Genomic DNA, 25,442 nt, shown 5'->3' with positions numbered 1-25,442 from the left:
TGCCCTAAGCTTTAGAATTTCTAGCTGCGAACTTACTAGCAAACCAAAAGGAATAGTCAAAACATCCGATTTCTTTCTATCACTCTCCTGGAAACCACAAAGAAAATGTCACTTGAAATATAATTTCTCATTTTCTCACAGTCTCATTGTATTCCTCCTTGGTCAAACAAAGGAGTTCTGTGGTATGGACAGAATACAAGGATCCATTCTTATTCAAACCTGGTTTGTCCCCTTGTATGACAAGACAGTGTCACCATTAATGAAAGCCAGACCCTCGGTACATTCAAATTTCAAATGTTTGGCTGGGGTGCCCTCTTGAAAAGCACATGGTGAACTGTCCTTTTCCACAGCAGGAAAGCTGCATCCCAGTGCCTTTGCTGACCTCTGGAAACTCACATATGAAATTGCTTTCCCTGTCTCCTACTAAAGCGAGACTGATTTTGACCATGAATGGGAGATCTAAAGATACAGTTAAAAATCAGAAGTACCTGTGGCAGCTTGAGGGCTTCTATAACTAATGATCTGTTTGTTGCACATTTGTTTAGTAATAACATGCACCATGTCAGAACTGCATTGTCAGTTATAACACAAGTCATTTTGTCCCTCCCTAGTACCTAGCCTGTCTTAACCCCTGCAAGTTAACTGACCTCATTCTTTAGCTCCAGCAGTAGCTCTTGATTTTAGGCTCAGTAACACCACGTTCCTATAGACAAACAACTGAAATAAGTCATCACATAAACATGAAAAGAGATGCGTTAAAGCAAGGTGCTTTTTTAAATGACACAATGCAATGACTCTGTATTTGCATTGATTCTGTTATTTACAGGACTTGTTCGGAAAGTATTTCACTGGCTCCAGCACTGCTGATTTTTACTGCCTTTTCTTGCAGACATGAAGATTCTTTACAATTATTTTAGGAACAGATGCAGTCCTTTTCATGTATTATTTCCTTTTTTACTACAGCAGTAAGTCCCTTACAACTTATTTTTTGTTGTCACTGTCCCATCATGAAGATTTTGAGGGTTTTATGTATTTAAGAAGAGATTTAATTTTTAATGTAGCATTCTAATCCACTGTTCCCTACAAATTACTATCTTTTGATACACAGAGCACAGTCACCTGTATAGTTTGAATGTAGAACATTACAGTAATAGAGGCCACTGAAGTGGTATGTGAAGTAGTCCAAATAATAATTCTAAGCCCTGTTTCTTGAATCCACTAGTACTAACGAATAGAAAAGCCAGACCCCAGCATAATGATATTTCTTTCCCATGTGTATTTCTCCCATAGCTATGTCCTGAGGGTGGATTCAACTCAGCTAACCTTAGCAAGAGTTTTACACCTTGTTTCTGCTGGTCCTCTGTGCCCTCTCTGTAGTACAGAGATAGACAGAGGCAGCCCTAGAGGGTGGCTTGTTCTGGCTAGTCTTAGACTATCTATCTCAGTATGGGATGAGTCACTTGATGGAGGCGTTTAAAGAAGGCACACAGCTAGCTAAAAGACAACTAAGTTCCCAATGGCTGTGGGTGTTTAAGATGACTTCCCACTTTTCTAAGGTCTACATTATCTCTGCGTAAGCATTTCTTATCAATCATAAGAATTTTATCTCCTGTGATTGCAATTCTTTTAACAGTACCAGGAAGCTGTTAACAGGGGCCTTGGAAGATGTCCAAATATTGCTGTCATTTATCCTTAATGTGGATACAGATTCTTTAGCCTGAGAGCTGATTTTCTTGGAATTTCCAGTGGACATGCTCCATAGTATCAGATATTAGCATTTGTGCTAGTCCCAGCTGGAGATTTCTTTTTACATGGGGTAAGATGAAAAGAAATAAAGCCATGTGAAAGCTACATATCAGCTAGGTAAATGCTTGCCTCTGTACAGCTTGCAGACAAGCTTAAAACTGAATGAGTAGCATTTGGCAGAGAATACTTTCTTACAATACAGAGGCCAGTTATGTCAAAAGGACATAATTTATTTAATTTGCAGAAGACATCAAATTTGCTGACAATAATAGAAACGTAAAATAGAACAGAGGAAAAAAAATCTTTACATCTGACCACAACAACTTCAGAGATTAAGAAAGCATCTTCTTGCATAATATATACTGCTTTCCCTGTTACTTTCCTTTTGTTTCATGTAAACTGTTTAACATATTGCAAAGGAATAAACTATTATCTAGGCTTGATGAGAAATTGCCCAAGCCACAGTTGAAAACCCTCTAGTATTATTCCAGATTTGTATTTAGAGCATCATTATTTTCTCAGAAGAAACTTTACCTGGAGGCCACTTCAGTTACAACACAGTACTTTGCTTCTGAGATTCAATAAAGGAGAAATGAGAAAGTCACACTATGTTCTTTATGACAAATAATGTTCTTTACCCCAATTTGTTAAAAAAGGACAGAAGAAATGTCAGCTTTTTTGTACCTGCTTTTTGTACTAACAACTGACACTTAGGAAAAGCTGTAAACTGATCAAGCCTCTGGCAAAACATGGCAAACATCTGTTGTAAATGAAACTTCTGGTAGAATTCTAGATACTGCAGTCTAGCAGGTTTCTGCCTTAACCCTCCAATGCAGAAAACTTTCTAAACAGCTGTACTACTGCGTAATTGAAGATCGGTGACTGCTTCCTAAAAAAGGAAAGACAAAGAGGAAACCTGGCTTCTTTGTCCCATTCAGTCAAGACAAAAGCATCAGATGCTTAAGAGAAAAAATAGTTCAGAGAAGGATGGAAGGCCTGAGAAGGTAACCATTTCACAGCCAGGGCTGCATTGCATGGCTACAGGAACTACAGGAACCCAAGTGCTGCAGGAGGACAACCCACCTGAAATTCAGGTTCAGTTTGACACTGAACACAGTTTAAGTGCTGATCTACACATAAACTGTTACAATAAATATACTGCTTTTACATTACTTCTCTTGCTATGCAAGTCCAATATGTAGATACTCCTACTCTTTTCATCTTAAAATAGTAAATCTTGAACAGTAGCATGCTATAATTATTGTCTTCAGCTGAAGAGGGACACCCATGCTTCCAAGAACATCTGCACATTGCAGATATGAGGAATACGAGTTACAGACATTTTTTTGGTACTCAGTCCTGCCCAGTCACTAGTATATCATGGAGAAACTTTTACAACACTTATTTTTCAAACATATTTTTATCTGGGAAAAATAAAAAACTCTGTTAAATGATCATTTTCATGCCACAGTCATTATTACATTTCATCATATAAATTGCTAACCGGAGTACTGATATTTGAAGTCCAGCCAGCACTATCAAAGGAAACTGCTGAGTTTCATCTTGGCTCATACATCATCATATAAGTTGCTAGCTACTTGTGACTGGAAACAGTTATTCCTAGAGAAATGGTATAAATCTTAAATAATCCAGCTCAGCTGCTGAATTCCAGGAACCATTTGTACGAGTCAACTGAAAAGAAATACTTGTGTATTTGTAAAACCTAAACCGAATGACAGGCAGGAAAACGTACCATCATCGCTATATGGAGTGTCTGCAACTCCATAAAGGTGGAATTTTCCTTCTTCAAAAATTTTGCCGCAGTCTCCTAAAGCCCTGCATTATGATTCCCAATTCTTTTACTGAAACACAATCCCTTCACTCTTACAGAGGACCAAATGGTTTGTGCTTTACCCTGTTTGTCATACACATTGCCTACTACTGTATTTAATGCCCTTCCACCAAAGCTGGCCTCTGTTCAATGGAGAAACAATTCATTATGACACTGGAAAATGAGTTGCAAATGATATCTGTAGGCTTCATTACAGCTGCCCCTGTCCTGTGTTTCTCCACACAACACACCCTTGGTTTTTAATGATGGTACTCCTGTGTTTTATGTTTCTGGTGTATTTTCATGAATTTTGGGGAGAGATGCTATCAAGTCAGGAAAACATGCCATTATTTCTGTTGGCATTTGCTGTAACTGTTACGATGTAAAGAGAGGTTGTGCAAGCTCTGTATGTAAATATCTTTCATTAGATGAGCTGTCTTAATTGGAAAAATTAGATCATTTTCAGACACACAAACTAATGTGTGGTAACAGATTGGTGGGGTACATAAAAGCAGCAGCTTTCAAAATTAAAAGCAAATTGCAAATAATTCCTCAGAGTTTAGTTAGCTAAGTAACCTGCAAAGAAGACCATCAGTATCTTTCATTCCTATATATGCAGTTTCAGAAAATGGCATTAAGTGACCTCACTATAAGTATATAGCTGAAATGCCAGAACCAGCGCTTCAAAATCATAGCATCCTAGAATCATAGAATGGTTTGGGTTTTAAGATCATCTAGTTCCAACCCCCAGCCATGGGCAGGGACACCTCACACTAGACCATGCCACCCAAGGCTCTGTCCAAACCTGGCCCTGACCACTGCCAGGGATGGAGCATTTACCACTTCTTTGGGCAACCTGTTCCAGTGCCTCACTACCCTCACAGTAAAGAACTTCCTTATATCTAACCTGAACTTCCTCTGTTTAAGTTTAAACCCATTACCCCTTGCCCTAATGCTAAATTCCCTCATGAAGAGTCCCTCTCCAGCATGCATGAGCACACGTGATCATTAAAGGCCTGAAAGACCCAGTTCCCTGTGGGTTAATCCTAGAATCATAGAATAGTTAGGGTTTGAAAGGACCTTAAGATTATCTAGTTCCAACACCCCTGCCATGGGCAGCAAAACCTCCCACTAAACCATGTCACCCAAGGCTCTGTCCAACCTGGCCTTGAACACCGCCAGGGATGGAGCATTCACAACCTCCCTGGGCAACCCATTCCAGTGCCTCACCACCCTTACAGTAAAGAACTTCCTCCGTATACCCATTTTAAACTTCCCTTGTTTAAGTTTGAGCCCATTACCCCTTGCCCTATCACTACAGTCCCTAATGAAGAGTCCATCCCCAGCATCCTTATAGGCCCCCTTCCGATACTGGAAGGCTGCTATGAGGTCTCCACGCAGCCTTCTCTTCTCCAGGCTGAACAGCCCCAACTTTCCCAGCCTATCTTCATACAGGAGGTGCTCCAGTCCCCTCATCATCCTCGTGGCCCTCCTCTGGACTTGTTCCAACAGTTCCAAGTCCTTTTTATGTTGAGGACACCAGAACTGCACACAATACTCCAGGTGAGGTCTCACAAGAGCAGAGTAGATGGGCAGGATCACCTCCTTCGACCTGCTGGTCACTCTCCTTTTGATGCAGCCCAGGATACGGTTGGCTTTCTGGGCTCCAAGAGCACACTGAAGCTGGCTCATGTTCATTTTCTCATCGACCAACACCCCCAAGTCCTTCAGTCCACAGGGCTGCTCTGAATCTCTTCTCTGCCCAACCTGTAGCTGTGCCTGGGATTGCTCCCACCCAGGTCTAGGACCTTGCACTTGGCATGGTTAAACTTCATGAGGTTGGCATCAGCCCACCCCACAAGCGTGTCCAGGTCCCTCTGGATGGCATTCCTTCCCTCCAGCGTATCAACCGAACCACACAGCTTGGTGTCATCGGCAAACTTGCTGAGGGCGCACTCAATCCCACTGTCCATGTCAGCGACAAAGATGTTAAACAAGACCGGTCCCAACACCAGTTCCTGAGGGACACCACTCGTTACTGGTCTCCAGCTGGACACTGAGCCATTGACCACAACTCTTTGCGTGCGGCCATCCAGCCACTTCTTTATCCACCGAGTGGTCCATCCATCAAATTGATGTCTCTCCAATTTAGAGAAAAGGATGTTGTGTAGGACAGTGTCGAACGCTTTACACATGTCCAGGTAGATGACATCAACTGCTCTCCCCCTGTCCATCAGTTCTGTAGCCCCATCAGAGAAGGCCACCAAATGGGTCAGGCAGGATTTCCCCTTAGTGAAGCCGTGCTGGCTGTCACCAAGCACCTTGTTGATTTTCATGTGCCTTAGCATGCCTTCCAGGAGAATCTGCTCCAAGATTTTGCCAGGCACAGAGGTGAGACTGACTGGTCTGTAATTCCCCAGGTTATCCATTTTCCCCTTCTTGAAAATGGGGGTTATATTTCCCTTTTTCCGGTCATCGGGAACGTCACCTGACTGCCATGATTTCTCAAATATGATGGCCAGTGGCTTAGCAACTTCATTTGCCAGCTCCTTCAGGACCCATGGACAGATTTCATCAGGTCCCATGGACTTGTGTACATTCAGGTTCCTAAGATGGTCTCGAACCGGATCCTCTCCTACAGTGGGCCTAGGGTCTTCGTTGGACGAGGCCTTGGGTGATATGATTTAGCGTAAGGTGTCCCTGCCCATGGTAGGGGGGTTGGAACTAGATGATCTTAAGGTCCTTTCCAACCCTAACTATTCTATGATTCTATGATTCTCACAGTCCCTGCATCTGCCTTCCAAATATTTCTGATAGAATGATCTCTAATATGACCTCTCAATACTGATCATTAAGCAAAATTTGCAAAACACCTTACATTTGGGGATCATACATATTAATAACTCAACTGGGTACCAAAAACTCAGAACTCAGCCCCAGTGCAATGCTTTATCCTGTTGGGTAATGGTTGGAGAATGCAAAATAGTTGCTCTTCTTTAAGTCTCCCCTCCATTTTTTTCTGCACTCAGTGAATCATGAAGAGCTTTTTACTGCAGTAATGTCTAATAACTGGAGGTAGAGAAATTCAGTAGAAGCATCATCAAAGCACAAGAAAAGCCTGAGAAATAGCAGTGATTAGAAACTATTCCCAACATAATGGATGTTAATGTTGCATTACTCTGCTACATTTCTGGTTTTATTCAGCCTCTCAGTTCTAACAGCCTAATTCTCATACAAAAAACATGTTCCTAAATCTTCAACTAGTCATTCTGAGTGCTTCAGTTGCAGGCACTTCTCTATAATGTGAATCTTAAAGTTTTGACCATCAAACCTTGAAAATCAGAACTTTTAATAAAGCTATTTAGGATCCGTTAAAACCAAACCAAGCCAAACCAAACCCAAAAACATTGCATTAAAATCTGTGAACCAAAAATTCAGTTTAAGAAGATTGATTTCTCTTCCAATCATTAGGGGAAAGGAGGGAAAGGCAGCTTGTGTCTCAGCTGGTTTATTCAGGCAACTTTTTTGAAAGACACTTGCCTATCATGAAGAAAGTTGCTGAGCTGAGATGATAACTGGTGTTGTAGTATGACTGTGTTTTAAATTATACAAAGCTTTCCAAGAAAGGCTGCGTTAGATTTCAGAATTCTGTGCTTCTGCTCGAACTAAAAAGTAATTTGGTTTGGACCAAAATAGCTTCATGGCTCAGACTGCAGCCTTTCTTCTCTCTGACTTTTATGTTGATAACTTGAAACTATATTCTTACTTATATTCAGAATCCTTTTACAAACCCACAAAAGCCCCATCAGTGTTTGATTTAGATCACTGAGATACGGTTTGAGAGGCACAGGTTTGCTGAGCTGCATACTGTTAGAAACTGAAAGAGTATTCTAGAGAAATCTCACCATATTCTTGCACTCTTTTCCAGCATGCTGCTTTCAGCCACTGGATGTTGGGTGAGACAGACCTTCGTGCTGATTCAGAATGGTCATTCTCAAACTGTTCTGTTCTTAGAGATACTTATTAAATACCAACATCTTTCTCTAATGCAACAGATAATTTATATTTTTTTTTAGAAATCACTCATGAGATCTCTTGCTCTGATCTTCCAAAATCATAGAATAGAATCACAGAATGGTTAGGGTTGGAAATTACCTTAAGATCATCTAATTCCAACCCTGCTGCCATGGGCAGTGACACCTCACACTAAACCATCCCACCCAAGGCTTCGTCCAACCTGGTCTTGAACACCGCCAGGGTTGGAGCATTCATAGCCTCCCTGGGCAACCCATTCCAGTGCCTCACCACCCTAACAGGAAAGAACTTCTTCCTTATACCAAATTTAAACTTCCCCTGTTTAAGTTTGAACCCATTACCCCTTGTCCTATCACTACAGTCCCTAATGAAGAGTCCCTCCCCAGCATCCCTATAGGCCCCCTTCAGATACTGGAAGATAATGTCAGAAGATTCCAAATTTAAGATTCGAAATAAATGGCCAGATAGTAAATAGGTATTCAGGACTGACCATCTCAAAACATTCCCATGAGAAAAGAAAGGCTACTCTTTCTGCTCTACAGGTATTGAACTGGAGTTGTAGGGGAACCAAGTCACTTGTTAAATTATCAAAAAGTTCCTCTGGAGAATGAGTCCTGTAGTGTTCAAATCAGGACAGTGAATGGAATAAAAGACCTCCATTGTTTTCTCATTATAAAGCAGCTCTGGAGGGCTCATCCAGAAACTAGACTCTTGTCAAGTAACAAGTATTGCTAGGAAATAAAGATGCTTTGGCATCTGAACAGTGCTTGGAAACTGTTTCTGTGGCAGAATCTTTCTTGGCCAATTTACATACTAGCTTTCAGTTGCTTTCTAACAGGTCCTCCAGCAGTAACAGCTGTTAGTAGAGCTATGTTGACTTACGCTATGTGAGGAGTAGAACCATTATAAAAATACAAAACTGCTTAATTCTGTATGGGCAATTAGACCTGGAAGCTTGTAGTATGTTTGGTGGAATATCTATTTTGGAGAACTGTAAAACTGAGTCCTAAAAGGTATACTGTTCCTCAAAGGTGAAATGTTTGTGTTCAGAAAACAGGTTTGAGTTTCTTTGGTATCTAATTTCAGAATGCTGCCACAAGACTGTGTTTCTATTGTTTCTATGGAGTAACCAACATGATCATTGTTGACTTGCTGTCTGCAAGATACTAGAGCATGTTGAGATCACTGCAGTTGTCTGATGATGATAACCATTTCTGACTGCTGCACAAGGACATTTCCCTGTGAACTGAGAAATAAACAGGCCTGTTCTCTCACTTTGAAAGAAATCCAAGAAAGTAACTCTACCTCAAGTCAATGAACTTGAAACCAAAAAGACTGAGTAGGCTGTTAAGTATAGTCAGGAATATTAACAGTAACAGTTTGTACTGATTGAATGGTTAGGATTTTTTGAACTTACCTTCACTTAAATTTTTGAAGACACAAGTGCCTACATTTCTCATTACCTCTTCTCTTGACAATTAGTTCCTACAAATAAACCCTGAAAAATGTAACATTTTCACCTCTCATGTCAAAGGCAGCAGCAATGCATTTCCTTAGTAAAATATTCTTTGTGTATTAAGGGCAAAGGCCTAACTTTTTGGCTGGGTAGAGATTTTTTTAAGGGGAGCAAGAGAGGATGAGAATTTTACTCTTAGTAGATTACATTTTGTTACTAAAGCTGCAAAATAGGGTAAAAAGATGCAAAGAAAACATTTCTGTAAACAAACAGAAATAGGGAAAAATGCCTCTAAATGTCCGTTCTTTGGAAAAATGCTTCTAAAAGTCTGTTCTTTATTGGGGTGTTCTGCAGTTTTAAGTCCCATTACTGAAATTCTTCTTAGAAAAGAGTACACTGATTTTCTTATTAGGAAAAGAAGTAGCTGAATTATTCACTCCAAATTGAGATAAGGTATGCCTAAATCTGATGTCCCTCATAATGGGAACCACTTGTTTGTTTATACAGGGAGAGGTGAGTCACTTTCTACTGGTGGCATTCTGAAGTTTCAGTTTGTACAAGGAGGAAACTGTACGGTCATGTGCAAAATAGCTCACCTGCTTTGGGGAACGAGGCCCAGAAATTAAGTCCATATTCAAGGACGTGTGTTTTAATGTTATTTGGTGTTTCAAGCACATTTGTAGCCATCTCAAAAAAGCAGAAAGAATGCAGTGTCCAGCTTTCCCAATCACATATATGAATTTCAGGATATTCTTCAGTGACAAATTCTTACAGTAAGTAGAGAAGACATTTGTCTATGTTTGTCTGCTGTGCCACAAAATTACTATTCAACTATGGGGGCAGCATCATCTGCAAGTCATGAACAGGATTTCTAGTTCCATATGGAGCAGGCAGAATTATAAAAGTAAAGTGAGAAATAATAGTTTGGCTTTCTACAGATCAGTGCCAGTGGTTTTTATCATGAGTTCACACAGGTTTGCTTTTGAGATAGTTATTTATTCAGAAGGCTTTCTCTTTTGCTTTTTAAACTCTGAAAACAATCTTCAAACAGATGTCCATATTTTTATTAAAACAAAACCACGAGCTTCTGTTGACTTTTTATTGTAACCATACTGAACTATTCACCAACTCACTACTGAACAAACTAATCAAGACAAAATTAAGCAGAATATAGTTGTTAAGGAAATTCATGACACTACCAGAGAATAAAAGCCCACCATGTTCACATTACTCTCATGCCTAGAAATGTTAGGCAAATCAAAGCATTACATCAGCACAGACTAAAAAGTCTCTGCTCCAAAGAACTTGTTATCAAAGTATAGGGAGACAAGAAGTGGAGGCATACTGGCAGGAAAGTAGCAGGTAACAATAATACAATATAGGTCAGAGCTGACAATACGGCCAGCAGGCTCTGTGTGCCTGGAGCCTAACTATTGTCAGTGTCTCCTATTGCCACTGCCACCAGCATGAGGAACCGCATAAAGACAAGCAAATCATGCATGTTGGAAACTATGTTCAGTAAATGATGAAGATGAGCATCACTGTCTGACAGGATGTGAGAGCAGGCAAGCCAATACTGTCTGAAAGATGGTATGTAAGCGGGAGATAGATAATCCATGGAAGCCTTTGGAAGTGAAGACCAGCAATATATATATGATTTAATAGAAAAGCGGGATCGAAGAAGGGGATGCATAGCAATAATAGTTAAAGCAATGGGCTAGGAGAGGACCAGGATCAAGTTAAAAAGGGCTCAGACTGAGCTGGACACAGCCGCACTGGCACACTTGCACCCTGTCTGCAGCTCTATGATAATTGCCCTGTGCATTCCATTAATTAAGGGCAGAGAAAAAGCATGTCATACCAACCGAAAAGGAAGTCAATAAGGATCCAGAGGAGGCATTTAGCAGAGCAGATATTAATAAAGGCCACACTGCAGAGTTAAACAAAGAAGAATCTGTTCATTCAGAGGCCTCGTGAATACTTGGGAAATCAAAGTCCAAGGTGATGACAGGCTGGATGGCAGCACTAGCACAAGAGTTTATAAAGAAATGGGCATATGGCTTTCCACTGCTGTACACTGAAAAGCTCTAATTATAGAACTGCCATAGATGCTCTTCTAGCTTAAGCATTAGGTCTGTTTGATTTTGGATTTTTTGTGCAAGGTTTCAACTTGCAGCAGGAACAAACGCCTCATAACATCTCTTTTCTTAATGATCACGACAGAATTTCCTGCACAAATATTTAGCAGTTGTAGTATGAGCCAAATCCTGCTTCTGTTTTAGTTGTTGCTGGCCATTTTATCTTGGGCAGGACACTTGCATGGAAAACTCTTACAGACTTGGCTGAAATATCCTCTGGTATTCTTAATTTGCACCTGGTCTTCAGGCTGTTTTCAGAAACAATTCAAATACAAGATTTTGAAAATTCAGTGATGTTAGTGAGTGGTCCCTCCTCATTCTGCCCAACTTCCTGAAAGCAATGGGCACAGTGCAGTCTAGAACAGCAAAGCACAGGGTACCCACAATAACTGAAAGCTGCTGAGACTTAAGCTGCAGTTAGTTCAGTTGGTTTGTTGTTGGATTTTTTCCCAGAATGTCTGATGGTATTTCTAGAAAGGACAGGATTTCTTTCACAAGGATGTTGTAAAATAAGACAGTATGCACCAGGAAAAACAGTTGTATAACCATCGGGGCAGTATATATATTCTCTGCATATCGTCTGAAGCAATTGTTCTACTATCTAAGGACAAAGACGATAATTCTTAATACCAAGTAACATCACACTTTGTTTACCTTCTGGTTATCATGAACTATTATTTCTCAAACCCCAGGGTTTTCATTTTGATTGCTGTGTGTGGGTACAAATTGCTTCTTATTATTCCTCTTCCCTTAGTCTTTTCATTAGTGTCCTTTACTGTCCTCTATCCTACTTACCAAGATATTTCTGCAGCCCCTCCCTGTGACAGGCTCTATGTCATGGAGTTCTTTCTATTTCAGAATTAACTACTACATAAGCACATTAAGAAAAAACAAACAATAAAGAAAAAGGTATCAATCATTCTTCCTGTAAGCAGTACAAGCTCTCTATAAATGCTGACCCAAACCTGGCACTGCTGGCTGTCACTGGCCACTGTGTGGACCGCTAGTGGCAGTCACTACTTGACTGGGGGAAAATGCTTGATACATAGACTTTCTCTGCAAATATTTCTCCCCTTTTCTATCAATGCTCTCTGAGTCCTACCCTACCTCAGAAACACACTGCTCTGCTGGATCTCTGCATAAGCAAATATTTCATAATGCTTACTTCCAGCAAAGACAAGGCAGCTTGGAGACCACCATGTGCTGACCCATCATTTCAGCCCACTGCAAACTAAGTTGTCTGTTGTACAGACCTGATTTATTATGGGCAAGAGAGTAGTAATGGAAGTTTAAGTTTTGTATCTAATTATTGCCAGAAGGATGGGGAGGTTGTTCTCTTTGCAATGATACAGCAATTTTTATGTCATCTTCAAAGTATGATTTGTCCCTGCCTACAGTAGGCACTAGACTGCACCTGCACAGCACAATCAGCTTTATTTCACATGTGCGGAAGGGGATGGATATGTGACAGCTCTTATTTGCAAACTGGAAGTAGGGAAGCTTCCAGGTGAAATTAGTTGAGAAATGTTTGGCTAACCAGAGTTCTCTTGAGAAGGGTTGGCTTTGCAAAGAGGTTAAGCCTTAGAAGACAGGGAAGGATGAATTCAAGAGCTCAGCCCACAAAATAAGGTAAGATTTTTCTGGAGGCACTGCAAATCCATCTTGGCTGATCTGGAGACCTCTCAGTGTGACTCTTTGTCTTCAGACTGTGAGGAAGGACAAGAGGACAGAGGTGGGTTGACCTCTTCAAGCTATCTAGCCTGGAAGACATAAACCACTAAAGTAAGCTGGAAATACTCCTGCGGAAACTAAGGCAGAACACCTGGATTGGGTCTTGCCATAGAGTGGCAGTTTAATGTCATGTTACACAGCTAAATTCATGCTGTTGAGGGATCACTGATATAATCTTTTCATCTCTGTGGAAAAGACTTTTAAATTTCATATTTTTTGTAAGTCTTGGGAAAAAAACTTGTGTTTGAATGAACTTTTCTAAACCATCCTTTCTGGTCTGGCTCTTCTGTATTCAGTCCAGCCCTGGGATTCTCACTCTCCTGCTGTGAGGCTAAACAGCTCCACAGTGCTACATGCTTGCTGGCTGCACCCTGCAGTTTGTGCTTTTGCTGTTCACTGCAGATCTTGGCTACCTCAGAAAATCAGAACTACCTATAAGGTGAATTATTCACTTCTACAGCTGAGCAGAAACCATGTTGATTTGATTTACTGTTTTCTATTTTGTCTGTAGATTTTTGGGTAGTCCCAAGATTGTGATCCCAAAAAGTTAATACAGAACTTTGCGCTCAGTTTAACCATTTACAAAGGGTATTCTTGCCTTCATATCCCCTCACCAAGTTACTCCAGGCATGAGTAACTAAATTTAATTTCTATGATTAATAGAGCGCGAAGAAGATATATATTACACAACTCTCTCCCTGCTTTGTTATCTGGGGTGCCAAAATTGGAGTACACTGTCTGGGAACAATTAGGAAGTGGGAGAGATCCCACCTGACAGATCTTAGTTGCTAAAAGGCAAAAGAACACAGATGGTTGAAACCAAATTTCTGTATAAAACGACCAATCAGTTTTCACCTGTATATCTAAGCAGACGAGTTTGCTGCAGGTACCAGTACAAAAGTAGGTCTCTCAGGGAAGTGTATTTTCAGATGTTACCGCCATTGACAAGCAATACCACACCGGATACCCAGGGCTTACAACTTCTGTACAGGAGGGAATGTGCGAGGAAGGCTGCAATGGACTCAGATTTTATAATGTGGTATTGTATTTGAAAGACATACTGAAAATGGTTAGGCTCTCAAGTGAAAAATCGGTAATTCCTCCCTCTATCCCAAGACTTAGAGGAAGATCTAGTGTGTCTAGAAGGCAAGCAGAGCATATTTTGAGGGCAGCTTTTTTATTCCCAAGTTGTTTTACAGGGGTTATCACTATCATTCTCCTTGTCATAATGGGGAAAAAAATCACACAACTTAGTAGTAAGTTTCAGAAACACCCGACTTCCTCCCCTTGTGCATTCCTCATTTGTGGTAACCCAAGTGTCAGAACTGTATCTGCACAGTATCTTGTTTGTGTTGAAGACAAGTGGGACTTTACCTTTTCTATGACTGAGTAGTCTATTCCACTTTCCTTATGTTGGCCTCAGAAACCTAGGTAATCTTTTGGAAAACTAAATCTGGGTAATCTTTTGGAAAACTAAAGGAAGCCCAGGTGTAAATATGTCTCAGGGACATCAATGCTTGGCTGACCATACCCCTGGTCTTCTAACTCTCCAACAGCAGCCTGCTTAACTTCTAAGCAACAAATTACCTGTTCTTTCAGTCCATTCTGTACTCCTACAGATCAGTTAAAACCTAATTCCACGCAGAGCTCCCAAAGAAGACACTGATCCCTTTCACTCACTGTGAAAGAACTCCTAAGCACATTTGGACTTTAATTAAATTTTACCCATGTATTATCGTTCCCCTGTCTTGTTTGGCAGTTTTCTCAGTTTCATGGAATGGCTCTTTCTGCTACTTCTGCCTGTAGTTTATAAAAATCTATGAACAGAATTATCAATATCAAGGAGTTGTATTTGGTCTGGCCGAAATGGAGCTAATTTTCCCCATAGCAGCACTCATAGTGCTGTGCTTTGTGTTGGTAGCTATAATGGTGTTGACAAGGCACCAGTGTTTTGGCTAGTCTCACAGCAGCAAGGCTGTCCCTCCAGCATTCCCCCCTCACAAGTAGGCTAGGGGTGGGTAAGATCCCAGGAGAGAGAACAGCCAGGACAGCTGACCCAAACTGACCAAAGAGATATTCCATACCATATAATGTCTGCCCAGCAGTAACAGCCAAGAGAAAGGAGGAAGTGAAGCATTTGTTACGATGTTTAGTGTAGCAATCACTATGTGTATTGAAGCCTTACTTCCCAGGAAATAGCTGGACATTGCCTGCTGATGGAAAGCAGAGAATAAATATTTTGTTTTCATTTGCTTCCATGTTTTGCCTCTGCTTTTGTTTTATTAAATTGCCTGTATCTTGAGCCACAAGTTTTTTCCATCTTATTTCCTCTCCCCTCTTCCCCTGCTGAGGAGGGGAGTGACAGAGTGACTTGATGGGCACCTGACATCCAGCCAGGGTCAACCCACCACAGAGGAGCAGGTGAAAGTCAGGACTCTAAAACAGGGAAGGATGTTCTCACCATACTTCAATGTGACAGGACTCAAAGATGAATTCTGGGCATGTTTTCTTTTCTCCAGAAGTGACTGGAGGGTAATTCAGACCTGGGCCATAAGCCAGGTAGGCTTCTGGCATGTTTCACACACAACACTGGCAGAAATATTTGAAAACTTTAGGATGAGCTGGATAGCTTTAGTAATTACCTGGGGTTATGAACTGATACATTTCTTCCATTAAGTTTTCCAGGGATACAACAGAGCTAAGCTTTTGGTAGAGAATAAACAAGGGAGAGCCAGAGATCAAATTTCCCTCCAGATCTGTAAGTCTAGTGTTCTGATAACTTTAAGTGAGATAACCTTAAAGGAAAACAGTTATTGCTCAGCAAAAGACTTTGAGTTGTTCTGATTTAATCATAGAATCATAGAATGGTTAGGGTTTGAAAGGACCTTAAGATTATCTAGTTCCAACACCCCTGCCATGGGCAGCAAAACCTCACACTAAACCATCTCACCCAAGGCTCTGTCCAACCTGGCCTTGAACACCACCAGGGATGGAGCATTCTCAACCTCCCTGGGCAACCCATTCCAGTGCCTCACCACCTTAAAGAACTTTTTCCTTATATCCAATCTAAACTTCCCCTGTTTAAGTTTTAACCTGCTACCCCTTGTCCTGTCACTACAGTCCCTAATGAAGAATCCCTCCCCAGCATCCCTGTAGGCCCCCTTCCGATACTGGAAGGCTGCTATGAGGTCTCCACGCAGCCTTCTCTTCTCCAGGCTGAACAGCCCCGACTTTCCCGGCCTATCTTCATACGGGAGGTGCTCCAGTCCCCTGATCGTCCTCATAGACCTCCTCTGGACTTGTTCCAACAGTTCCATGTCCTTTGTATGTTGAGGACACCAGAACTGCACACAATACTCCAAGTGAGGTCTCATGAGAGCAGAGGGGCAGGATCACCTCCTTTGACCTGCTGGTCACTCTCCTTTTGATGCAGCCCAGGATACGGTTGGCTTTCTGGGCTGCGATCGCACACTGAAGCTGACTCATGTTCATTTTCTCATTGACCAACACCCCCAAGTCCTTCTCCACAGGGCTGCTCTGAATCTCTTCTCTGCCCAACCTGTAGCTGTGCCTGGGATTGCTCCGACCCAGGTGTAGGACCTTGCACTTGGCATGGTTAAACTTCATGAGGTTGGCATCAGCCCACCTCACAAGCGTGTCAAGGTCCCTCTGGATGGCATTCCTTCCTCCAGGGTATCAACCGAACCACACAGCTCGGTGTCATTGGCAAACTTGCTGAGGGCGCACTCAATCCCACTGTCCATGTCAGCGACAAAGATGTTGAACAAGACCGGTCCCAACACCAATTCCTGAGGGACACCACTCGTTACTGGTCTCCAGCTGGACATTGAGCCATTGACCACAACTCTTAGTGAGCGGCCATCCAGCCAGTTCTTTATCCACCGAGTGGTCCATCCATCAAATTGATGTCTCTCCAATTTAGAGACAAGGATGTCGTGTGAGACAGTGTCGAACGCTTTGCACAAGTCCAGGTAGATGACGTCAACTGCTCTCCCCCTGTCCATCAGTTCTGTAGCCCCATCATAGAAGGCCACCAAATGGGTCAGGCAGGATTTCCCCTTAGTGAAGCCATGCTGGCTGTCACCAAGCACCTTGTTGATTTTCATGTGCCTTAGCATGCCTTCCAGGAGAATCTGCTCCAAGATTTTGCCAGGCACAGAGGTGAGACTGACTGGTCTGTAATTCCCCAGGTTATCCATTTTCCCCTTCTTGAAAATGGGGGTTATATTTCCCTTTTTCCAGTCATCGGGAATGTCACCTGACTGCCATGATTTTTCAAATATGATGGCCAGTGGCTTAGCAACTTTATTCGCCAGCTCCTTCAGGACCCATGGATGGATTTCATCAGGTCCCATGGACTTGTGTACATTCAGGTTCCTAAGATGGTCTCAAACCAGATCCTCTCCTACAGTGGGCCTAGGGTCTTCATTCTCATAGTCCCTGCATCTGCCTTGCAAGACTTGGGTGGTGTGGTCAGAGCATTTGCAAGTAAAGACTGAGGCAAAGAAGTCATTAAGAACCCTCAGATTCTCCAAATCCAGGGCAGCCAGTTCTCCTGTTAGCTTCTGGAGAGGGACCACATTGTCCCTAGTCTGTCTTTTATTTGCAATGTAATACTCGCATATAAACCAAATACTGCATATAAACCAAAAGCAAATCTGAGAGAGAAGTTCTGTGAATGATTTGCTATTTTTCTTTGTCTGAATTCCCAAACCCTTGGTACAGAGAATGAGAAGTCTCATACTTCACACCTTCTGCAGTTCTAGGACATGACTTCCTTCCATGGAAGCTGATCCATTGCACAGAAAATAGGTCAGCTGAATTGCCTCTAGCAATTGGCTATAACACAGGATCAGACAACTGTAATCATATGAGAACATTTCCATTGGACATGAATCTTAGTGTTAGGGTCCAATTTTCAGAAACAATTTCACCTCTAGCTTGCAAATGCTTACTATTCACAAAAACAGCCCCAGAGCCTAAGGAAGGATATCAAATCAAATCTTTGGACTAGCATCCATTTCTCACTGGGAAAACTTTCTTTCTGTCCTTTATACTTTTATTCTTTTATAATATACTCTTGAGAACTGCTGTACTAATCTGATTATTCTATCTGGAAATTACGACACCACCAAATCTAATGAATCAAGAAGCTACATAGTTTCTACAATGTCTGATTTACTTTAAAAAAGACTACATTTATTCCATGATTTGATGACTCTGCCAGACATATTATGGGCTTCCCCAACAATACCAAAAATTGAATGCTTCCAAGCTAATTGGAAAGGAAATATTTTCAGTGCACTGAGTTGTTATTAAGATGAGAGGAAATAAGAAGGAAGAAAAATGTAATCTGTGACCAAGGGAAAAGAAAAACTTAATGTACAAGCTGTATGTAAAGAGAATGAGTGTTGTCATTACGCAAAACTAAGACACAAAGCAGAAAACTAAGTGGATTTGAGCAAAGAAAATTAGAATGCCAAGTCAGAGAACACCTCTGACCTAGTATTTATGCCTGTCCTTGAAGATTGTATGTCTCAAACTTTGTATCTTATCAGTTTGATAAGAGCACAATGTAACTGTATGGAACTTCTCTGAATATGAAGTTCACACAAATCTCCCATTGCATTTTTTCTTTGCACTTCATAATGAAAACGCATTTTCTGCTCTATTCCCTTGATAAGCTTAAGTTGAATAAAGTACAAGTTTTTGACAGTTTCACGTTGTGGCTTTCTGTAATGACTACTGCCTTTTTAGTAGTAAAATGCAAAATTACCTTCCAAAAGTCTCCTGTCAAGATGTCCAACCCCACTGTCTGCTGCTTCACACCTACAGTGTGCTGCATGCAAACACTGTGTATCCAGGCATACAGGGATGGATTTGGAGTTCACATCAGTGTCTTCTGAAGTTCGTACCATTAATGTCATATCCACTATTGCCCTGATATTCAAGTGTCTGATGTCACGCATAGAGAAAAGGGGAAGAGCACTCCCTAGAAAATGACCACAAAATTTCAGACACTGACCATGTTGAAAATTGTCAGTGATTAGCCACCTCTGAGATCAGTTCTGCCACAGATGATAGTTGAAATCTGGGTTGGTCGTGTCTACCTAACACTGAAGGGTAGAGATACTCAGTGAAATCTCTCTGCCTTTCACAACAAATCTCCTAATAATTATTTTTAAGATCTCACAGTTTGAGTGCTTGTAGAGTATAAGTGTCTCCTCTGGGTAATGTTCAGTGGCCTGGGGACACAAAGTAAATGCTACATGCCTTGTATGACTATCAAGGAAAGGTAATTTCAGCACTGTAGATGAGTGCCTTTGATACAGAGGCACAGAACCTGTTCATGCAAAGAAATGCAATGTTTTCCCCCAGTCTAAGGTTAGATTGTGCAAGTGCTAATTTAAGGAAAAGTACGTGAGAATTGGAATCCATGCAAAGGTGGAGGAATACAGATCCTACAGATAAAACAACCTTCTCACAAGGGCCTCCAGGAACAGTTCGCACCATCTGTTTTTATTATCAACTGCATTGAAGCTAAATAGCTTTCATTTAGGCTATTTTTACAGTGGGTAGAAGGCCTAAACTCTGTGATATTCAGGCTGCAGTATCTGCTGGAACAGCTTTTTCACACTCTGCTTAATTCTCTATTGCAATTAAACTTCTCTTACCACAGTAATGGGCCTTCAACTGTGAATACAGCAATTTGCATCTCTTTGCATAGTGCAGTGCAAAGGAAGATTTGTGTGAAGAAGAATCTGTTCATGTACACGCTAACTAAACACAACTGTAAAAGAAAGCAGACGACTCTTGAAAGAAGTGGCTGTCTGCTGTTCTCTGCCTAAGGTATTTGCCTGGGGTTTTGTGGTTTTATTTATTTATTTTTTTTAACTGAAGAGCTGAAAAAGATGATGTCAGTGGGTTTTATCCCTATTTTTTGTTTATTTTTAGAAGTGGACCAACTGTGACCTAAATTCTACAAGACAGAAGTGCACATAAGCACATTGTTAAATATCAGAATCTGAGTTCAGCCAATTTCAGCAGAACTGTACACATACATCTTCTTTAAAATCAGACTACAAAAAACTAATTTACCAGTACAGTGAAAATGAACAGTAAAGTCTAATATTTACAACAGACAGTGAAGTCAATCTTTTAACTTGTTTGTCTTCACATGTGGATAATATGGATATAGCCTTATAATTCAGACACATAACTGTCAAAGGCAAAAAAGAAAACGGCACTTTTAAGTCAGCGTTAGTTTTATACACTTGCATTAAAGTGCAGCTGGAATCTGCATGGAACAATCTTCAAACTGGGCATGTGCAGACCCTGCTGTCTCCTGTATTTAAGTGGAAGCTGCTGCTGCTGCCCTTTGCTAAGCTGAAGATGGAGTGAAGCGATCTGAAGCTCTAGTGGGAAACTCTGCACTGGACCTCACGTTATTCCAGAGAACCTAACAATCTGCTTTACATACACATAAAAAGGTAAATTGGCTGACTAAATTCAGAGGAGAGCTTTTCTTTCTTTCCTTTTCTTAGATTTTGTTCATGTAAATAGTCAGCTCATTCAAAGGGAGATCTCTTGTCCCTGTGAGGATACCAACTGCACCAAAATTGTGGAGTCCTTCAACACCTGGAATGACTTGGAAGCCAATGCCTACACACTGATGGACCTGCTGCTTAGAGACCCAACAGTAAGTGTTTTCTGTCACTAAAAGCTGTAGCAAGTAGTTCTGCTGGCAAAGCTGGCATTTGTGGAACTGTGAATGGACATTTAAGGTGCATGCACACATTTGTTGCTGTAATGTCATAATGAACAACATAATGAAAACTTTAAAATCTTCTTTTCATTACTTTAACTATTTATTTACCACAAAAAGGACTGTAGAAGTAGGGTTTTTCAGCAGTTACATGGGCAGAAGATAGGGAGGAAGGGCTAATGGCAAAGCACACCAAATACGTTGCAAATTGTCAAAAGAAGAGGTTCTTGGGCATTAAACAGCTGTTTAGTAGTTAAACACAATGCTGTCTTGTGTTACTATTCAACATGGAAATCCCCCTAATTTCTGTAACAGTCTGTAAGTGCAGTGGAGTGTAAATGTTAAAGAGTCGTTATTTGCAGTTACCCATGAGATCTGTTCAGAAGGCTTTCAGGTAAGTTCTATCAAAGCTCTTTCTCAGCTGTTAAATACCAAACAGAAAGAAAATTTCCTTAGAGGTGTGAAGGTGAGACTCTACTGTGATGACATTTCAGGATCAAATTCCTTTGGGCTGACTAAAAATATTCTCCATTCCCACCCACACGCCCAAACCAAAGAAGTCAGAAGTCCTCTTCCTGTTGCGTCTCTCAGTCTACTATTAGAACTACACAGTTTTGTTCACCTGTTGTTTACACATAAGTCTGTTTAAAAGTAAAGAATAAAATATTTAAACAAGCTAATTTTAAAAGTTTTCCAAATCTGAAATTCAACTTAAATTCTTGATGTGGTCACACCAGGTATTTTGGCATGGCCCACATAACACAGTAGACACTTTAAAACTGTGTTCAGGTTTCAACACAAACACTCCAGAAGGTTTTATGCATACAGGATGTTGGATTGAGTTTTTCAGTTTGACCCTAATTTATAATGAAGGATCAGTAAATATTTTAGTATTTGCATAGTAAAAATGCAGTCTGATTATTTATTTTTTAATAAAAACTGGATTTGTGCAGTGTCTTACAGAAAGATAAACAGAGAAGGGTCCTGAGCCAAGGCGCTTACAAACTAAATTAGATGGATAACATATGAAAGAGGATAGTGGAACACAGCAGGCAGGGATAACAGGGACTGGAGAGCACATGGAAAAATGGAAAAGGATTCTGGGGACAGAGTGACTTACATCAGAAAATTAGAAATGGATTTCTTCCTTATCCTGCTGAAAAAACATAATTAGCTGTTTCCTCTCTCTAGACCAAGTGTGTGTATTTTCAAAGTTTTGCATTTTAATTTGACACAAAGATTGGTTTAAGAGAATTTCAGGACTGAAAGCAATAAGTGCTGCTTGTGGTTGATATTAAATCCAGAAGATAGGATACAAAATCTGCTATCCAAATTGCTCAACAGGAAAAGCATCATCTATGGAAAGTCCTGCTGTCTACTGGAAAGAGGGTTTAGCAGTTGGCCTCACCCTGCTGAAACCATAATTGAGATGGGATTACACTCCTCTTTGTGCTGCCTGTCATCACAGAGCAAGTGCCTACAGAGGCAAGCTCAGAAATCAGGGCAAGGAACTGTAAAGAAAAATAAGTGTTACCAGTTGTTTGAAGTCCCTTTTAGATAGGCAGTACCAACACTGCACCTAGAAACCCTAGGAAATTACAGTATTTCTGATAATTTTTCTAAACTGTATGATTTGCTGTAATGTAAAAGGCCTAATGCTACCATTGGTTGTAGAAGTCCTACTGTGTAAATAAGCCACTTCATTATCTGTATTTGTAGGAAAATTAAGAACAAAGAAACTTGATACATTCCCAAAATCAATGTGGGACTGTCAAAACTTGTTGTGTTTTGGAACTGGGCTCTGTTCCATTGAAACTTTCAATATGCAAGACCAATGCTTACAGTTTGAAGCCAGATGAATTCATAAAAGCAGTGACATAGCAGTTCCTATGCCCCTTTCTTTGTGTTGTTTTACACCAAATAGATGCAATCCATCAAATGTCCAGGCAGAGGTAGCTGAAAAATGTCCTTGTCCTAGTCTTTTCTGTTCCTGGCTTTGGAGACAATGTCACACGCACAAAAATAAAAATCAATATATCAATCAGAACCAGCACTGAAATATGTTCAAATCCCGAAATGACCTTATGAGGATTTCTGCTTTCCCTGTAAGTATAAACTAAACCTTGCTTTATACTCTTACCATTGGGAGAACATGAGGAGTGGGCTATATCAAACAGGATTTTATGTTCAGTACAAGTATTTACATTCATGGCCTTGCTCCTACCATCAACACTGTTAGCTTTAGTAGAACTTCAACAACCAACATTTCCAAGTGGACAGTTAGTTAAGTGATATGACCTTTTTCTTACTTTGAAAACAGGGTGGGTTTTTTTCCACAGTAATAGTTGAACTGCATTGTTTGTGTGTTGTCCTTTCGAAAATGGTATGTTCTCTGCTAGAAGTTATTCTAAGCTGGTTTGTTTTTTTTTGTTAGCGTTGGTTTGTTGTGTTTTGGTTTTGATTTGTTTTTTTGGTTTTTTTTTCTTGTTTGGGGTTTTTTACTATATTACAAAATAACTATTTAAAGAGTCATCTCTTTATGAAAACGTGTATAATAAACAGATTCCCAAGAAAGAATAGATGCAGGTGTCAAATATTCCTATTTATATCTGATCTAGAATTCCTTCTAACCTGGGCAAATCACTTAGGAATCACTGTTTTGTCCTGGACTGCAAAGGAATTCCTTTAGCCTTTTAACTCTCTTCAGACCAGTGTCTTGCAGGGTCTTAACAAACTTCATGGTGAAATTCAAGTTCTGCCCTACACTGATGTACTCTGTGGCTGATTCATTTTTACCCCTTTCTCTGTGTCCTGGGTTCAGTGCTTAAGCCACAACACTCTGCTTGCACCAAGCCTTAGCAGAAATGACAGCGCACTGTTCTCTTCCTGAAGAAGCAGGCTGCTCCTCAAATTGGCCCTCCAGAAAGAATTCTGCTTCCCTTGTAACCAGCTGGGGAAACAGGCCATAGATATAGAATGAGGCTCCATGTTGTGCTGCAGCTTCCACAGACAAGGCCAGAACAGAAAGGACTTAGACCTATTTATCTATCAAACACTCCCTCTTTTCCAAACTCCCCAAAAACATCTTAAATTTGTAAGTCTCAGTCAAATTTACTGAATGGTAACTGAAAACATGGTCAGTTCTGTTCTAGCTGTTTTGTTGCAGGCAGTAGACAAGCATTTCCTTAGGGAGAACAGTGAACATTTTAAGAAAGTAGATTGCATTAAACCTATCTATTTCCCTCTATTCTAGTGTTTTCACAAAGATATACTTAAACCTGCTGGAAAGAAATACACTAATGTAGGGCAACTTCCTAACTTTGTAACTTCCTGCTACTAACTCTATTGAGGCAAATGATAAGTAGGATTTAGAAAAGGATTACACCTATATCTGGAGAATAAAAATATCCTCCTCTAAGATTATCCTTTCAAATGGACAGTAAGCCTGTTTTAGGCTACAAATTAACTGCTAAGACTCTATAGTGAAAATTAAATTCCCACATCACTGTTCACTATGCATGTTTTGAAGCTCTGTGAAACACCCAGCTGTGGCTAAAGGCAGGCTAGTGTTTGGTCTGGAATGGTGCTCTGAATCAGTGTGGCACTTCCCTAAGTTCCTGATGACACTAAAATTATCCATCTGATTATGCAAAACTATGGTGTAAATAAATAATAAATTATATGCCTATTGGAGATTAAGAACACAAATTCTTCTACAGTTCTAGCGAAAGGCCATTTTTCACATACTCAAACAGTATTATAAACCTTGCTTTTAAGCTTGACTAAAATGCTGTCCACGGCTACGATATGTTCTCCAGCTGACTTTCAGTACTTACCGTAAGGAAATTTTGTTACATTACAGTTACTACCTTGATGTCCTCTACAGCTTCCATGATCATTTCATGCTTGCTTGAGAAATGTGCAATGACTCTCAGGAAGTTGGTGCTTCCCAATGAATTGCTTCCTACAGAATGAATACCGACCCAAGCCACCTGCAGCACAGCTGGTCTGTGGGTATACTGGCACCCAGTGGTCTAGAGCCTCAGGTGCAAGTATCTTCTTGACTCAGGAAAGCTGTGGTCCATTTGTCCATCCACTGGAAAATGTCCAACCTCTTAGCTTCCAGTTCAGTTTCTTTGTGCATTTGGTGACGTTTTGAACAATGTAACATTAAATTAGCTGTGTTTTCACATCACTTGGAAGAGGAATAATGAAGTGCTGGTTTTGCCTGTTTTTTTTTTCTTCATTAGGAGGTGATTCTAAAAAGAATTCTGAATAGAAAAAAAAAATGCAAGGCAACAATGCTGTGTATTCTCAATGCAATTGGAATACTTGTTCAGAGTATTCTCAAAGGACAATTGCTACAGTGGAGATTGCAACAGTGGGGTTTTATTCTCCCCTGCCAACCAAATACTCATACCATGGGGTGAAAACAGAAGACAGAGGCTAAATAAGGCCCATCTGCTGGAGAAACTGAATAGAGAAAAGCTTTGGGAATTGTCTGATTTCTTGATTATTCTGCTGACCTGATTTCTTCAAGCACTATCTTTTTCTCCTTGTCCTTTATTTTGAAGTACAATTCCTGTAGAAGATCTGCAACTAAGAGTGATACAGGCATGTGTTTTCATTTTCTAGTAAGGAAGCAGTATGCATGCAACTTAGTGATGAACTTGAAGTGGTCAGGTCTTATTTATGCCTTGTCAGTCAACCAGTACCTTT

General features: G+C 40.6%; 1 protein-coding gene across 1 annotated transcript in view; it reads left to right on the top strand.

Annotated features, from left to right (window-relative positions):
* Positions 1-25,442, top strand: part of OPN4 (opsin 4) — a 50,563-nt gene that overhangs the window by 4,941 nt on the left and 20,180 nt on the right. The window contains exon 2 of the mRNA XM_057421520.1: positions 20,472-20,657. Within this exon, the coding sequence (XP_057277503.1) occupies positions 20,472-20,657 (186 nt within the window). The remainder of the gene's footprint in view (positions 1-20,471; positions 20,658-25,442) is intronic.

Source organism: Pezoporus wallicus, unplaced genomic scaffold (genome assembly GCF_028554395.1).
Source record: "Pezoporus wallicus isolate ANWC-B61680 ecotype Strahan unplaced genomic scaffold, APGP_CSIRO_Pwel_v1 contig_4816, whole genome shotgun sequence".
In the NCBI taxonomy this organism is placed as follows: domain Eukaryota; kingdom Metazoa; phylum Chordata; class Aves; order Psittaciformes; family Psittacidae; genus Pezoporus; species Pezoporus wallicus.
The sequence above is the reverse complement of the archived record's forward strand: the minus strand, read 5'-3'. Positions and strand labels throughout refer to the sequence as shown.